The sequence below is a fragment of the Acomys minous genome (genome assembly GCF_964271855.1).
Source record: "Acomys minous genome assembly, chromosome: 6".
Classification (NCBI taxonomy): domain Eukaryota; kingdom Metazoa; phylum Chordata; class Mammalia; order Rodentia; family Muridae; genus Acomys; species Acomys minous.
The window spans coordinates 105,092,805-105,110,075 of record NC_140487.1 but is presented as its reverse complement, the minus strand read 5'-3'; the positions used below and the strand labels follow the sequence as shown (position 1 = coordinate 105,110,075).

General features: G+C 54.2%; 1 protein-coding gene across 2 annotated transcripts in view; it reads left to right on the top strand.

Annotated features, from left to right (window-relative positions):
- Positions 1–3,453: 3,453 nt before the first annotated feature.
- NHSL3 (NHS like 3) overlaps positions 3,454–17,271 on the top strand; it is a 31,047-nt gene continuing 17,229 nt past the window's right edge. Inside the window, exon 1 of one of the 2 annotated variants that reach the window (XM_084787862.1) lies at positions 3,454–3,833. In XM_084787862.1, the coding sequence (XP_084643988.1) occupies positions 3,608–3,833 (226 nt within the window). In that variant the 5' untranslated portion in view covers positions 3,454–3,607. Of the gene's footprint in view, positions 3,834–13,365; positions 13,596–17,271 lie in introns of those variants that run through there. The other variant, XM_084787861.1, reaches the window with a different exon arrangement.

Below are 17,271 nucleotides of genomic sequence, written 5' to 3'. Positions count from 1 at the left end.
CAGTCACAGCCTGGCAGAGAGGAGTCTGTTCTGGAGGAAGCCGAGCCCAGACAGAGGCAAAGCTGGTTGCAGCTCTCTCAAGTGACCATAGTCTTGAAAAGTATTAGAGCAAAGTTGGGGGTAGGGGTGGGGGTGGCTTTGGGCCGCGGCCCTAAGTCTGGTTATTGCTAGTTCCTCTCTGGGGACAGGTTGCCAACTTCCTGCTGGGTCAGGTGACAGCCTGGCTCCAGGTTGGACTTTGTGCCCCGGGGTTACCAGGACTTCTGGGAAGTCAGTTCCAAGGCCTGCCTGAAGCTAAGGGAGCTCAGCTGAGCAATCCAGAGTCCCGGGGAAGCAAGTCAGCTACAGTTCAGGCACAGGGTGGCCCTTCCCAGGTTGGGTGGATGCTGGTCCACTGCTCGGAGGCTGAAGCCTTCCGGGTATTGGAATGAGGAGGAGGGATGGAAATATGACCCTGAATCTCCCGTATTTTTTCCTTTTCCTCTGACTCAGGGGCTGCACTTTGTGGGGTTAGTGCCTAGGCATTTTGGGATGAGAGGAGTCTTTCCCGGATTTATGGAGTCATAACATGGCCCTGAACTCAGAAAGATCCTGGGCTAGATAGAACACTGGGTTGTTGCCCCACCCACCCACCAGGTTCTCATAGAGTTCAGGCTGGCTGGGCTCACTGCTCTCCTGAATGCTGCGGTTGCAGACAGCACTAGCACACTGGTTTAGGAAGAGCTGGAGAGTTGGGGCTGGGGAACGTACGTACGGGGCGGGGCTCTGTGCTTACTGGGCAAGCACTCAGCTGAGCTACCAGCATCGGTTTCCACTCTCTTTGTGCAGAGGTGAACCCAGGGCCTCAGGCGGTCGAGGCTATAACCCCAGCTACAAGCTCATGGGGAGCGGAGCAATGATTTAAGGGGAAAAAAAAAATCCCGACTGAAGTTTTTTCCCTTCCTCCTCTCTCTCCAGATTCCTTCCACTACACCCCTTACTCCTCTGTTTCCGTTCAGAAAAGGGCAGCAGGCCTCCCAACCAAACCTTGCGTATCAAGTTGCAGTAGGACTAGACCCCTCCCCTCATATTAAGCCGGGACAATTCAGTCAAAGGATAAGGGTCCCTGAAAGCAGGCAAAAGAGACAGAGGTTGGAGGCTGGAGAGATGGCCCAGAGGTTAAGAGCAGCGACTGCTCTTCCAGCGGTCCTGAGTTCAATTCCCAGCAGCCACATGGTAGCTCACAACCATCTATAACGTGATCTGATGTGCACTGTATACATAATAAATAAACAAATCTTAAAAAATACACAGAGGGGCCTAGGACAGTCTCATGCAGTGAAGGTGTCAGATCCCCTTGAACTCGAGTCACTGTGAGCTGCGGCCTGGTTGCTGGGAATTGAACCCTGGTCCTTTGGAAGAGCAGCCAGTGCGCTCCAGGCCTGAGAGCAATGGATCTTGCAGCTGGGAGTAGCGGCAGTAGCGGCTTACATAGGTCCATCGTAGGATGATGATGCGATAGCTGAACGAACACAATCGGCCCTTGCTAATTATATAGCTAAACCTCTGCCCCTGGGAAGAGCGCGTTGAAAGGGTTGCTACCGGGCAGGAATAATGAACACTCTCCTGGGCGAGCGCCCATCATCGCTGTTTGATCTCCCATCTGCCTTCCCCTCTGCTGCTGGGAGTGACTGGGCATAAAAAGAGACTGGCCGGCCGTTCTCAGCACTCAGAGGCAGGCGGATTGTTGTGAGTTCGAGGCCAGCGTGGTCTACAAAGCGAGTCCAGGATAGCCGGGGCTAACACAGAGAGACTCTGTCTTGAAAAACAAAGACAGAAACAAAACAACAAAAAGAACAAAAAGAAGAGACTTGGGAGGCAGAGGCAGGCAGATCGCTGTGAGTTCGAGGCCTGCCTGGTCTACAAAGCAAGCCCAGGACAGCCGGGGCTCAGTTACATTTGGAAGCATACAGCCAAGAAGCCATAGTGTTGCCGGGCGTGGTGGCGCATGCTGTTAATCCCAGCACTCGGGAGGCAGAGGCAGGTGGAATCGCTGTGAGTTCGAGGCCAGCCTGGTCTACAAAGCGGGTCCAGGCCAGCCAAAGCTACACAGAGAAACCCTGTATCGAAAAACAAACAAACAAACAAACAAACAAACAAAAAAGAAGCCATAGTGTTTGCCTTCACACTCCTGAATGCATGCAGACTCTATTATCCCTTTGCCAAGGCCCTGCTCACCTTTCTCTGCGGGTGTCAGTGCTGTCTTTGACACCTTTCCCTCGAGGGTCATTAACAAAAGAAGAGATGAGGTCCTTAAGTTAAGGTTAGATTTTGGTCAAGAGAACCCAGAGAGCAAGGCCCAGTGCCTATTTGGGAATGAGAGCTCTTAAGAGAGTGCAGGCTTGAGTGGTGTTATCAGTAGGTGATCTGCCTCAGGGCCCAGGTTCACCACAGCTGGGAGACTTGGGAGGTTAGATGAATCTCTGTAGTCAGTTTGCTGTGTTAGAGTGAGTGAGGCCTACTGTGTGCCACGGCAGGTTAGGGTGAGTGATCAATTTGTGTCCCTGTCCTTAGGCATACCAGGAGAAAGCTGGGTGACAAGTGTCAAGCTGACAACTCTCAACTGTGGGACTGGACGGTCACAAGACCCTTCTGGGGACCCACGGAGATTTTCTAGCCTCTAGGTAGAGATGGGTTTCAGGGTGATGGCTCTGGTCCCCTCCTGGCCTTCCCTCTGTCCTAAAGGATAACATCCTCTATCTTGCTTTCCTCATTGCTTGTAAAATCAGAGGTATAAAAGGGCTTGGTCAGCTATAACAAGACACTAGAGGCCTGCAAGGAAACGAACACGGCATTTTCCCAGACTTCTAAAGGCTTTCTCTTACCAGCTTCCCCAGGCACGCTAGTCACCTACCTCAAGACCCCCCTAATTTATCCTCATCAAGCACCTCAGTGGGAAAGCCAGAGTGTTAACATGGGTGCCCTGGGGGAATCAAAGCCCAGTTACGGGTGAACTGAGGCCTGATCATGCCACTTTAGGTACTCGGAGAAGGGAATGAATCAGGAACAATGAGGAACTCGGCTTTGCTGGAGGCTGGGCCGTTGTGGTCTGGAGCCAGGGGAACGCCTGCCACCCTCCACAGGTCCCAGGTGTCTCTGGGAAAAAGTCTCTGCTGGAGTCGCTGGGCTCTCCTGGGCTGAAAGAAGCCCAGCACCTCGCTGCCCCTTCCTGCCCTATAGATCTCGAATTCTCTCGGGGTCCTCCGCGGGACAGACCCTCGCGGTTCGGGGAAGGGATGGGGGAACCCCTCCTCTGAGGCCCGACCTTGCCATCGGGGCACGCAGGGGCATCGGAGGGGAGGGGCGAGTTGCTACCGCGCTGCCACCGTTCTCCACCCCTCCCAGCCCCCGCCCCGACGGCCGCTCCCGCTGCTCGGGCCCCGCCCGCCCCGCAGCCCCGCCCGCGCTGCCCCCGCCCCGGCAGCGCTCGCTCTGCCTCCGCCGCCCAAACTTTTCTCCGGGCGCGTCTCCAGCGGCGACCGCCCCCCGCGCATGGGCACCGCGCTGCAGGGGGCCTGACCCCCGCCGCCGGGACCCCGCGTCCCCAGCCCCGTGCCCCCCCCCCCCCATGGCGGCCCGCGCGCCCCCCGCCGCACCTGCGGCAGACGAGCCTGGGAGCCCCGGCGGCCCCCCGCGCAGGAAGAAGTCCCGCTCCGGCCTCCGCCGCGCCTTCAGCTGGCTGCGGGGCAAACGGCGCAAGAAGAAGGCGGCTGGGGCGGAGGGCACCGAGTCGGCTGCCCCCCGGGCCAAGAAAGCGGACGACAAGGCCAAGCGGGCCAAGGGCAAAAGCCGGGGTAAGGTGGCCTGGCACCTGGGTTGAGCGCGCCGAGGGTGCGGCAGGGTGGGTCCTTTGCTGGGGGGGGGGGCGAGTTCGGCTATGGGTGGACGGGTTGTCTCCTAGGCAGTGGTGTTGGTGCAAGAGAAGAGCCCAGGGCACCCCAAGATAGGTCCTGCGGCGCTCCAGGGACACAGCCTATCCAACTTTGAGAGGCAGAGACCCCCATCTGGGGCAGGGATTCCCCGGTTTAAAGAGGAAGTGCTGGCTGGCTCTCCTGGTGGAAAGACACTTCCCTCCTCGCTCTTCCAGGTTCTGCCCTCTGCTGAGTCAGGGGGGTCAGAGACTTGACTCTGGCCTGGGGCCAATGGGAGAGGCAGGTGCCCTTGGGTCTTGGGGTGCTGGTCTCTGTTAGGTCATTAAGGTCAGCCTGCTCAAACCGGTGTATATGCCCTCCAGGTAGATCCTGGTTACCGGCTCCACAAAGGACTCAGCTTGGAGCCCTTCGCCTTAAGTTGTTACCAGTGTTAGCACCGCTGCCCCCCCTCCCCTTACCTGGGCCAAACCACAAACATCTACCTCCTGCGGTGGTGAGCTCACCACCCAGAACCAGAGCACCTTAGCTAGCATCCCCTCCTTTCCTTAGTCCTTGTAAGAACCTACTGGTGTTGCAAATGGGGAAACTGAGGTGCAAGTTAAGCGAAGTTGTGCCTAGGCTGGAGGGTCAACTACAGCAGCTGTTTCCTAGTCTTTGGACGTTTTAAGCCCGTGGCTCTCCCTGGAATCTAAGCCTGAGAAACAGGAAGGACCTGGCCCATCCCTGTTAGGGTCACTGTACTTTTGTCCACTTGTTTGGCGTTGCCCTCATCTCCTGTTTCTGTCTTCGGTTTGGTGGGGAGACCTTTGGTCTCTGCTAGGGGGTAGAGGGCAGCTGCCGCTCGATGTACATGGTTCCTACACTGCCCAGCTAGCTACTGCCGGCGCTGAAGGTGGAGAAGTGGCAGAGGTCAGGACCCATCCCACTAGCCCGTGTTTACCTTTTCAGTGCCCTTTAACTACCTCTGAGAATTAGAAGGAACTTTAGGGGTCAGGAAGAGGGTGGAAAGCCTCTTGTACGATTGCATCCGGCTGATCTTCCTTTTGGATAAGGGCCCTGCTCCCCCCGAGGCCCATCCACAAATAGAAGTTAGGGGCCAAAGCCCTGAGGGAAGGTTTGACTGAGGGGCGTTTCCAAGTGTTCTGCGGCCCCCCCTAACTGAAGGGGAGTCTGCCCCAGGGTTCCCCTCAGGGATTCAGGGTGAAGTCATTCCCCTTTTCCCTTAAGAGAGCTTGTGTCAGAACTGCAGCAGTATGGGATTGTGGTCAGCTTGTCAGGCAGGATAGGGACTAGTGGCATACCCCCAGGGGAGTGGATTCTCTTTTTCCAGGCGACTAGCCTGGAGGCACAGGGCTGCAAATACTGAATTGTAGGTTAGCACTCCAGCCTTCAGGGCTCCATCAGGCCAGTGGCCTAGCCTCCTCCCGCCTTGTACGTCGTATTGAGTGGCACTGAGCTTTCCCTGGGCAGCAGGTCGGCCTCACTGAGTCCACGTGCGTGGGTTACACCCTCTGCCCTGAGCTGTTGTCTTTCCAAGTCTGGTGGTGGCTCCCAGCACTCCTGAAGGCAGTCTTGCTCCGGCCTCCTATTGTCCTGATTGTTTCCTTGTCACCTGCCTGGCCCAACTTCTTTTCTGTTTATTAAGAGAAATAAATCCGATCTCTCTAATCTCCACTGGCCAGGAAGGGAAGGCTGGAATGGAGACTTTAACTCTTTCAGGGAGATGGTCATCAGAGTGGAGATGGGGAAGGAGGGAGGGACACACGGGGACATTTCTGGAAGGACTGAAAGGCTGCTGTGGGACTCTTGGTGGGTTCCTCACTGTCTCAGAACCAGAGACACAGCTCCCAGCTCCCCTCACCGCTCTACTGTAAACGGGGAGATGGTGCTTCCAATGGAATTTTTTCTTTTTCTTTCTTTTTTTCTTTTTTTTTTTTTGGTTTTTCGAGACAAGGTTTCTCTGTGTAGCCTTGGCTGTCCTAGACTCACTTTGTAGACCAGGCTGGCCTTGAACCAATCCACCTGCCTCTGCCTCCCCAGTGCTGGGATTAAAAGTGTAAGCCACGCCACCCCACCCCCACCACCGCCCTCCAATGGAATTTTGAGCTGCAGTTTCCCCTTACAGACTTAGCAGAAAAGATGAAATCTGGCATTGATTGATTACTCTGAATTGTATCAGGAGACTTACATCCATTTCCTCACTAGATCCCATTTGCAGAGCCCTGCATGGTGGCGACACACTTATAATAATTCTAGCACTGGAGTTCTTGAGGCAGGAGGATAAATTTATAAAGGCCAGCCTAGGCTACACATCAACATTTCCTTTCAAACTGGGGGTGTGCGGGGTAGGCAGGGGAAGAATCCCATTTGCAGATTAAAAAAAAGAAAGAAAGAAAGAAAGAAAGAAAGAAAGAAAGAAAAAGCCCTGAGGCTTTATAACAGTAAATGATTGATTTAACCAAACTGAGATTTAAATTCACAATCACATGCCTCAATCAGTAGCATGGTTCTCTAGAAGATACAGGGGTGAGGCTGGACCATCTTATGCAGCCCACTCTACAGAGAGGAGAGAAGCCAGGGAACATGAGAGCGAGGGGGAAGCATCAGTGGGCAGGCAAAGGAGTTTAATTCTGGTGTAGCTCCTAAGACCCGTGACACTGTGGACAAGCCGCTTCTCTGTGAGCTCAGATTCTGTAATTGCCTCATAGCAAAGAGAAGGGGCCTTCCCTTGGGCACAGCCTTGGTGACCTGTGACCTCTTCCCAAAGATTCTTATTAGGGATGATATTAAAACTGGGATGCAAGGGGTTGCTGGATTGTGTTTACGAGGTTTCGTCACGGAGGTGCTGGCAGGAGGGGGCTCGGAGGCCGAGCTGATGGGAGCGATTCTGCCGACCCTCTCAAGCTACAAGACACGGGCTGCCATTCACCCTTCCATGCCTGCCCTTCCTTATCTGGGAAACCCAGGGTGTTCAAGAATCCGGTTAGATAACAGACATGTAAGGCAAACTCTAGGTGAACTGTGGAGCATGGTCCAGCGGTGGCAGGCCGCTGGTGTGTGATGCCAAGGACTCGGGAACTAGTTCAGTTCGTTTTCACCCGGGGTTTTAGTCACATCTCACGTTGATTCTTACTGAGGTGGTGTCGGAGGAGGCGGGGTCTTCCCTGTCTCACAGGAGGAGGCAGACATATGAGGAAGTTGAAAAAGCACAAGCAAATAGGGAAGCCATATTTTCCGGAAAGATCACCTGGACAGGTATGCAGGGATGGAGTGTTTCTGGGACTGATGCCAGGACAGGGCCAGTGGCTGGCCAGGGAAGGCTTTTTGGAGGCAGCGAGCAGTTTGCGGAAGAAGAGCCACTTTGGAGCAGGGAGGAGAATTAAGAGGGAAGCTGGTCAGAGTTAGACTGGCGAGAGTCTCCCTGTGTTTGGAGGTGAGCGGTTTTTACCAGTACAGACGCAAAGGTCCTCAGTTGGTGAGAGTCAGGTGAGAGTCAACCATTGCTCAGAGGTGATTGGAGTCCTGAGGCAGCGTGGGGCTAGGGATGCTGGCCCGGCTTGCATGGAGCCTTGGCTCTGACCTCTATTCCTGGCACAGAATGAACCGGGTGTGGTGGCACACACCCAGAAGTCTAGAACTTGGGAGACGGCGGCAGGTGGTGTCAGGAGTTCAAGGTCATTTCAAATACAAAAGGAGGTTGGGCCAGCCCTGGATACAGGAGACCCTGCCCCTGTCTGTCACAAGCACTGCAGGTGACAATTTTCAAAGGCCATATGTTCCAAAGTAATGTGACTGCAGATCTAACTAGAGAGTCTCCCAGAGTACCCTCCATAGGACCAGCTTAGGGGAAGGGGGCGTGTGGTCCTCCCCTTTTCCCTTGGGCAGTGATAGGCTTTGACACTGACTCCTTCCCAGTGCCAGGCCCAGCAGAGGTCATCCTAGGAACTCCTCACCTTCCATTAAGCCACTCACTTGCGGACTGAGGCTGTAGAGTCTAGGGTAGGTTCTTGTTTGTTTGTTTTAAAAGTAGATCCTGCTGGGTGGCGGCGGCGCACACGTTTAATCCCAGCACTCGGGAGGCAGAGGCAGGCAGATCTCTTATGAGTTCGAGGCCAGCCTGGTCTACAAGTGAGTTCAGGACAGCCAGGGCTACACAGAGAAACCCTGTCTCAAAAAAACCAAAAAAAGAAAAAAGAAAGAAAAAAGGGGGCGGGGGAGGGAAGCTGGAGAGATGGCTCAGAGGTTAAGAGCACTGACTGCTCTTGCAGAGGTCCTGAGTTCAATTTCCAGCAACCACATGGTGGCTCACAGCCATCTATAATGTGATCTGATGCCCTCTTCTGGCCTGCAGGTATATATGCAGACAGAGCACAATATTAATAAAAATAAATAAATCAATCTTTTTTTTTAAAAGAAGTAGATTTTTCCCTCCAGTGGAGTAATTCTATCTTTTTGTTTTGTTTTGTTTTGTTTTTCCAGACAAGGTTTTTCTGTTACACAGAGTTTTGGCTGTCCTGGACTCTCTTTGTAGCCAGGCTGGCCTCGAACTCACAGAGATCAGCTTGCCTCTACCTTGTGACGGCTGGGATCACAGGTGTGAGCCACTGTGTCTGGCCTCCCCTCCTTTTTTTTTTTCCTTTTTCTTTTTGAGACAGAGTCTCACTGTTGTCACCCTGACTGCCCTGGAACTTGCCATGTAGACCAGGCTGGCCTCCCAACTCACAGAGACCGGCCTGGCCTGCCTTTGCCTATCAAGTGCTGGGATTAAAGGTGCACAGCATGTGTGATAACTTAGTCTCTGCCATTGTAAAACACAGTGAAGACCCAGAGTCTCTTTCACAGTGGCATTTCCTATCTCCTCACAGGCTGTCTGTCACTCTGTGCGCTTGCCTTCCCTTTTCTGCCCAGTGAGTGCCCGTCCATCCGTTGAGGCCCAACTGTCCTCATCTCTTCCGTACTCCTAGAGAACTTTATTGCCCCTAGAGTTTAAAGCACCCTGCTTAAGAGATTTAGGGTCAGGAGAATTTGCCTTTGTGATCCTCTTTCTTCTGGGCAGGCGCCTTTACCTAGATTTTTTAGCTTGGGGCCTAGGCCATGGTAATACGGGCAGGGTTCCTTCTGCCATAGCAGAATTTATTTATTTATTTTTTTGAGACAGAGTTTCTCCGTGTAGCCTTGGCTGTCCTGGACTTACTTTGTAGACCAGGCTGACCTCAAACTCACAGCAATCCACCTGCCTCTGTCTCCCCGAGTGCTGGGATTAAAGGCTTGTGCCACCACAGCCTAGTTTGGCAGAATAGTTTTTCAAAGAGGTCAAGACAGGTGGCTGTTCTGTCTTGTAGTTCCTGTTACCTAAATCTGATGGGTATTGCGTGCCTCGGGTCTAGACAGGGTGGGGCATCTTGACTGTTTTGACAGATGTTTAGTACCTACTGTGTGTCAGGCACTGAGTAGGGTTGAAGGGGAGTCTCTGGATCTGTGTGTGCCAGCTGGGCACGGTTGGAAATCAAGAGCAGAGTTAGGCCCGATGGCACAGGATGGCAATCCTGGCCCTTGGTTGGTGAAGGCAAGAGGATCAGGAGTTTAAAGTCATCTTTAGCTACACAGCAAGTTGGAGGCCAGCCTGGGCTACCTAAGTTCCTGTTGGAAAAAAACCTAAACCAATAAAGAAAAGACAGGACAGAGATCCTTTCGGGACATCAGGGACAGCTCGCGTGAGGTGATAGGTGCAGTAGAATTGAGGGGCATGGGGAAGTTGGGGTGAAAGGGCTTTGTGGCACTGCAGTCAGGTGGGCATGAGCATTGGCTGGGTTTGGAGCCAGCTGTGTGTGTAGAGTTCTGTGGGGAGCCTGGGCCACCATATTTTATTCTCCAGGCTCCCTGTGACAGGAGCTGGGTTACACAGCCCTTCCCCTTCCTCTGTCCAGCACAGGGCCTGGCACCAAGTCACTTTGGGTCCCAGGTGATGATGCAGCATGGGTGGCTTTTAATCCCAGAGGGTCAAAACTGATAGCCTAGGGGACACACCAACGTACTTACAGACAGGCCCTGAGAAGGGCTGCGCTGTTCAAGGTCCAGCTCCTGGGAAAGCTGACCTGGAGGAGCTGGCTGGGTCTTACTGTGGGACTGGAGCCCACCCCAGCAGGGGCCAGGGGTGACTTGAGCTTCTCCCACTCCTTTGTTCAGACTTCAAACAGGGGGGGAAAAAAAAGCCCTTCCCAGAGAGGTGCCTCTAACCGAGGGTGGGAAGAGCAGGAAGCCAGGAGGCACTAGGGAACCTCCCCTTCTCTCTTTCAAGACACCTTCAGGCCGCGTTCCAGCTCTCTTGCCTCATGCATGCATCCAGCCTTCTGCTGGAACCTCCCTCTCAGGCCTGGGGAGGAGAGCCCGCCATCTATGGTCTCTCCCCCCCCCCCCAACTGCTACCCCATGCATCCCTGGCAGCAGCCTTGGCCACAGGGTCTGCTTGAATTGGGGTAGCCTGAAGCCGCGATCAGGAAGATCCACCCCTGAAGCTGTCGTCAGCAGGGAGCGGAGCAGGCCACCCTCCCACACCCCTGGAAATCCCCTCTCCCCCCCCCCCCCCCAATCCTCAAAGCCCTCTCAGCTGCTGCTCCTGGCCTGTCACATGCTGAAGAGCTGCAATGAGAGGAAGCATTGTATAGTATTTGGCCCGCAAGGAGCATGGTGGGGTGGGGAGAGTGGGTCCCCAGTCCCCAGGGCCACCTCCAGCTGCTTGCTGAATGTCGTTAGAAAGGAGGTGAAAGCAGCCGCCTCGGGCAGGAGGGATGAAATCTCCTCCACCGTGTCCATGTTCGAGCCCACTCATGTCCTTGCCCACTCATGTCCTCACGCTTGCTTCAGTATTCTCAGGGCTGGCTCCGCAGAGGGCCGGTTGCTCCACTCACAGCTGGCCGCACAGCTGTCCCAGGGACGGCTCGGCCTGCACCAGCATTGAACCTGTGGTCAGATCTTGTGACGGAAATGTGTGGTACCTACTAGGTTCCTGGGGATGGGAGGAGATGACCATGACAGGCTTCCGTCTGCTTAGGCTGGTCTCTCTCCTGCACGTCTCTAGCCAGGTGGAGCCTCCACTACCATTCACCAAGTGGGGGTGGTGTCACAAGGTACTCAAGGCTAACCGCGGGGTCCCTTGGGGTCCTGGCCCACATGCTTCCCTTACCGCTCCCTTCTACTCTTAGATCATCTCCCATATTTGTCAGCCAGGGGCCAAATCGCTTCCCTAGGATCTTGGTGCAGGTGCTGTCTTCACCCGTGTGCCATTACCACTACCTCCATCAGGGCCACCGCTGTTTCCATCTTCACCCTATTTGTTACGTGTTCACTTATTTATCTATATTTTTTCCAAGACAGCGTCTTTCTGTGTTAGTCTTGGCTGTCCTGGACTCGTTTTGTAGACCAGGCTGGCCTCGAACTCACAGGGATCCATCCGCCTGCCTCTGCTTCCCTGAGTGCTGGGATTAAAGGCGTGCGCCACCACGCCTGGCTATATGTTCATTTTTGTGTGTGTGCATGCTACAGCATGTGTTGTGGTGGTCAGAGGACAAGCAGTGGGAGTTGGTCCCCCTCTCCCATGTGGATCTTGGGAATTGAACTCAGTTGGTAAAGCATATCAGCTGGTGCCTTTGCCTGCCAGTCAGCCGGTCTTCTCCTAGCTTTGGTATGGGAGTCTGCTGTCTTTGCAGAGTGGTGAGATTGGGGCGTGCTGCTTTGGTACCCAGAGCATTGTCATGTGCTATGGACGAGTAAAAAAAAAAAAAAGCCAGCTCTTCAGGGACCGCACTGTTGTTTGCCTCAGGCTCTTAGTGAGCAAAGGGCCCCCCCCCCCAGGGAGGGCTGGGATCAGCTTTAACTTCTCCCATTTTGCAAGTTGGGAGTTGAGTGCCCTAGAATCACTGGGCACTGCAGCAGTGTGGTGTGGTCGTAGGCTGGCTCAGCTGGCAGGGAGAGTAAAGCTGTACTGTGAGAAACTGGACCCCAGGGCTCTGACCTCCCAGCCCAGTCTGAGAGTCCAGGTAAGGTGGCTGTGCGGAGAGTTGCTGTCCAGGCTGTAGGGCAGAGCTCAAGGGCAGCAGTGAGGGCCTGAGGCAGCCTAGAAGACTTTCAGAAGTGGTCAGGCTTAGTGTGGGGTTTAAAAAAAAATAGAGACGTGCATGAAAGGCACACAGATCTACAATTGTGATGTGGCTTCCGGTGTTTATACCCACACGCACACACAAACACCAACCACAGCTGCAGTCATGCCCACAGATAAAAGGATAGTCTGTTGTTTTTGTTTTTTTGTTTTTTTTTTTTGAGACAGGGTTTCTCTGTGCAGCCTTGGCTGTCCTTGACTCACTTTGCAGACCAGGCTGGCCTCGAACTCACAGCGATCCACCAGCCTCTGCCTCCTGAGTCCTGGGATTAAAGGGGTGCACCACCATGTCTGGCTCAAAAGCATAGTCTTATGGACAGACATTATGCATGTATATGCATATATACATATATGCGTATGCACACACAGAGATGGTTACAAACTCACATACAAACAAATCAGTGATACTCACCTACCTTGAGTAAAACAGGCACAGTGGTAAGCAGATACACAAAAGTACACAAAACCAGACTTACAACATGGACACATGTTCACCACATGTGACTATACTAGTCCGAGCCAACCCAGATGTTTAGGGTGGAGGGTATATGTCATGTCCACCTACACACATACATAGCCATATTACATGCCAGCAGTTATACATACATGTCCAAGTACTCATCCTTCAAGGTCATACAGAGACAGAGAAACAGAGAAAGACACAGAAAACTGTAGGTACAGGTGTCTAGATGTGACTCCTAGCTCCGTAGCTTAATTAGTGCTTTTTGAATATGGGTCAGTTAACTGACTTCAAGGGACCCTCGTTTCCCCATCACATAACCATAATAAAATGGTTATGACAAAAGTACCTACCTTGTGGAATTTATTTTGCGGTAGAAGTGAAACATCACACGAAAGCAGGCAGCACAGTGCTTCCCACACATTGAGCATGAAGTTAAAAAGATGCTACTATTATTTTCAGCGCCCGAAGTACAGAGATGCCATTAGTTTCACACAGCTGCAGGTAATATTCAAGAGAGAGGGCATACACGAACACGTGACACTCACGGATGGTGGCCTGTGGGCCCAGCAGCCTGGGGGTCCGGCCTGTCTGGAGGCCAGCCCCCTAGTTCTCTCAGTTCCACTGCAGCCCTCCCGGAGAAGCAGACCGCTGGGCCAGGAGATTCCGCGACCGGCTTACCCAACCTGGACGGTCCTGGGCCCTTCCCGGAGCGCTCAGGGCGGGGCGGCTCAGCAGGTCTCCCCGGTCCCACGGAGGGGTGGAGCCGGAGAGCCGGGCGCCAGGCCCCGCCTCTCCCCTGGCCCCACCCCCGGCATGACCATTGGCCGCAGCGCTAGGGGGCGTGGCCGGGCTGGGGCTGGGGGCGCCCGCGGTGGCCGCCCGCGCGTCTCGCTGCCTCCCTCCCGGGGCTGCGGGCCCAGCGGCCGGGCTGGCTGGGCCGCGCTTGGGGTGCTTGCACCGGCTCCCGCACTCACCATGGGCAACTCACACCACAAGAGGAAGGCCCCCAGCGGCCCCCGGACCCGCAGCTTCTGGCGCTTCGGGCGATCGGCGAAGCGGCCCGCAGGTAGGGGTGGGGGCGGGGCAGTCGGGGAGGAGGGTCCCTGCAGTCGCGGCCGCCGCTGCGCTGTCCCCTCCCGGGGCCTGGTGGGCGTGAGAGTGAGGGGCCGGGAATTCGCTCAGATCCCACCCCTCACATGCGCACGGGCACACACATACCCACTCATGCCCGCGGGCGGGCTCGCGTACATTTTCACGTCTTGCACACAACACCCATTATCATGTATGTCGATGCAGAGACATACCAAAACCGCATACACAGTCACACCCACACACTGGCACCCGGACACAGATCTTGAGGCACAGGTACATATACCTGTGCATACGGTTTACATGGCCACACGAGCGACACCCACGCTGAGGTTGACACAGGCACACACATGACTCATGTAGGTACTGTTGTCCAGTGCCTTAGGCACCCAGCTGTACACACAGTTTCACAGGCAGATTCTTAGGTGCTGTGTACAACACACATGGACCTGTGCACACAACACACACACACACACACACACACACTTGTTCTCCAAACCTTTACCCCCAACAGTCTGAAAGTTTACAGGGGAGAGGGGAAACAAAGGTAGGAGGAAGAAGCAGGAAACCAGGGCTTGAAGGCTGGGGACCTCCTCCATCTGGCGCGATCAGGAGTCCAACTGGTTCTCTGATCCCACACCCACCACGCCACTGCGTCCTCTCTCGGTCCCCCTCCCCCTCCCCACCCTCCCCCAGTTCCCGAGGTCGCCGCCCCAACTCCCCCCTATTTCAATGCAGCCATCGGGCTGGAACGCAGTTGCAGCCCTTCCCGGGGCGGGCGTGCGTGCTGCGGGAGCCCTCCGCGGGTCACATTCCAGTCTCGGAGGGTGGGGGTTAGGGAATGAGGAAGACCTCCAATCCCAAGGCTGAGAGATGGCATTCCTCCTGGTCTTCCCTTGTCAGTGCGACAGATCTGGAAGTCCGTCTCAAGGGGTTCTGGAGGGAGTGCCTGGTTTTCTCACTTTATAATGTAGAGACTTGGGGGGGGTGGTGGCAAGATGGATTTAAAGCTTCATTCCCGCCCCCCCCCCCCCAACTCCCCCAAAATGGGGTTCGACGGAGGCAAGTGTCCTAAGTATGGTAGCTGCTGGTCTGGGGTAAGGGAATAATAATCCAAGAGGAAGTGGGAGGAGATGCCTTGTAGTGGGGTAGTCCACCTGGGTTCCCAGAGTGGCCCACGTTCTAGAAGCCGGCGTGGAGGCTGATGACCTCATCCTCCTATCAGCTTTCCACCTAAGAGTCATAGGAAGCTTGGATGGGGAGGAGAGGGGTCTGTCCTCAGTGTGGCACTGCCAGGGGCACGGGTGACCTTGGTCAGGTTCTTTTGGTTTCCTGGCTCCTATTCTGGGTCTGTCTGAACGGAGGGAACCTCAGCTTAGGTGGCCTCTGGGACCCTTTAGTTTTTGGCTAGCCATTTCATGGATGAAGAGGTTGAGGTCTGGCGAGAAGGGCCTTCTTCAAGGTCATTTGTGCTTGATGGTTTTGAGTTGCCTTATAATGATTGATGGTCAGACCATTAGGAAAGGGTTAATCAGACCAGTAGGAAAGGGTTAATGCTGGTCGGGTGGATTCTGCGGGATTTCTCAGAAGGTGGGTGTTGATGAGAAATTCCTGTAGTTTCCCTGCCTGTCAACTATGAAGTCCTGACTCTGGTCCTCCCTCCACGCTCTCTTACACACACACACACACACACACACACACACACTCTCTCTCTCTCTCTCTCTCTCTCTCTCTCTCTCTCTTTCTCTGTCACACTGAGCCAGCAGGGCTGTGCTTGGGCTGTGCTCTTTTGCTCTTTTTTTGTTTTTTTTTCTCTCTGATGGTTGATTTGATGTATTTGTTTCCTGAGAACTAAGTGTGGGTACAGCTTGTGACTGAAGGATAGGGAGCTGGGCAGGACAGTGAAGCCTGAGGGCTGAGTAGAGGATGGAGAGAGAGAGAGAGAAAGAGAGGTCAAGGCTTTTTTTTGTTTGTCTCTATGAGACCGGGTCCCACCTTGCTGAGGCCAGGCCTCCTCCTCTTAACCTAACTCCCAGATTCTGGGATTATAGGCCTGAGCCCCCTAGGCCTAGCTCTGAGGTCCTGCTTCTCTCTGGGCCTCCTCCCCCATGACTCTTTCTACCAGTGCTGCAGCTCCAGGGCCAGTCAGGCTCCAAGGTGTTGCTAAGAAGCCATAAGCATCGTCCAGGCAACACAAAGAGGGCCAGGGCTGGGGACTAAACTATCCCAGGCTGTATGTCAAAAGCTGTTGTCCTGGGGTCAGTTTTAGAAAACCAAGGCAGTGTTCTTAACTTTAACAGTCTTTGGAGTCACCACAGGGTTGAGATTAGCCCTGAAGTGTTTAACAAGCTAGAGGGCACAGCTGGGGCAGTTTTTGTAACTGTGAAGCATGGCAGGGCCTAGAATTGGGCTTGAGTGTGGAGATTAGGGAAAAGTAGTTGAGGCTCCTTCCTTGTGCCTAGAGGGGAAGGGGTCCCCTTGCTAAATTTCCACCGTTTGTTTGTTCTTTTTTATTTTTTTTTTAAAAAAGACTTATTTATTGTATATGAGTGCTTTATATGCAGAAGAGGGCATCAGATAACATTATAGATGGTTGTGAGCCACCATATGGTTGCTGGGAATTGAACTCAGGACCTCCGGAAGAGCAGGTCTTTTAGCCACTGAGCCATTTCACCAGCCCCTGTTTGTTTGTTTGTTTGTTCTTGAGACAGGGTCTCACTATAGTTCTGGCTGTTCTGCAGCTCTTTCTGTAGACCAGGCTGGCCTTGAACTCACTGAGGACTGTCTGTCCCTGCCTCCCGAGTGCTAGGATTAAATGCGTGGGCCACTAGGCCTGGCTAAATTTCAGTCCCTTTATCCTGAAGATTCAAGGTCTCTTAGTCTCGTGGGCCCAGGGCCTAGGACTGGAGGCTGAATGCTCGCTCGCTTTATTAGTCTGGGAAAAGGGGACCGAGGAAGAATGAAGTGGCCGGAGAAGGCTGAAGTATCCAGGTCAGTGGGAGCCAGTGAAGGTGTTTGAGAAAAGGGAGGAGCCCACAAAACTGGTGTGTTAGGAAGATGGCTCCAGGGCCCAAGGCAGGTGCAGGTAGGGCAGGTTAGGGTGGGGGTGGGGTGGGGTTGGTGAGGGTGGAAACTCAGAGCCTATTGCAGTAATCCAGGGGAGAGGTGATGAAGTGAGGGCCCTGTGACAGGGTGGGGGCTGTGGGAATGGAGGGGAGGAAGCAGCCGAGCTGACACGACACGACCTGGGATTATTCGGATGCTGGGAGTAGTAAGGGCTAGAGAGGACCGCTTTCGGCCTTGGGATGGAATCAGAGCTGTTAAGAGTGGAGAAAAATAAGGGCCAGGGTTAGAGAGCACTCTTAATGAATTCATTTCTGTTGCTGCAGTTGCAAACGAGAGAGATAAGTGACTGTTGTCTCCGTTTTACACATGGGTAAGGTAGAGCTCAGGGAAGGGAAAAATGGCTTGCTCAGGTGCTACAGAGAGGCCAGCTAGAGTGTGATCCTGTCCCGTTTAGAGTCCACGTCCCCTAACCAGTTCGTGGGTGGATGGGCTTCACGTTGTAACCTTGTGGTCCACAGGTCTGAGATGGAAAGCCTGAGCCCTGGGAGCTTTGCACCCTGTGGAGAGCACGCAGGAGGGTAGGAAGC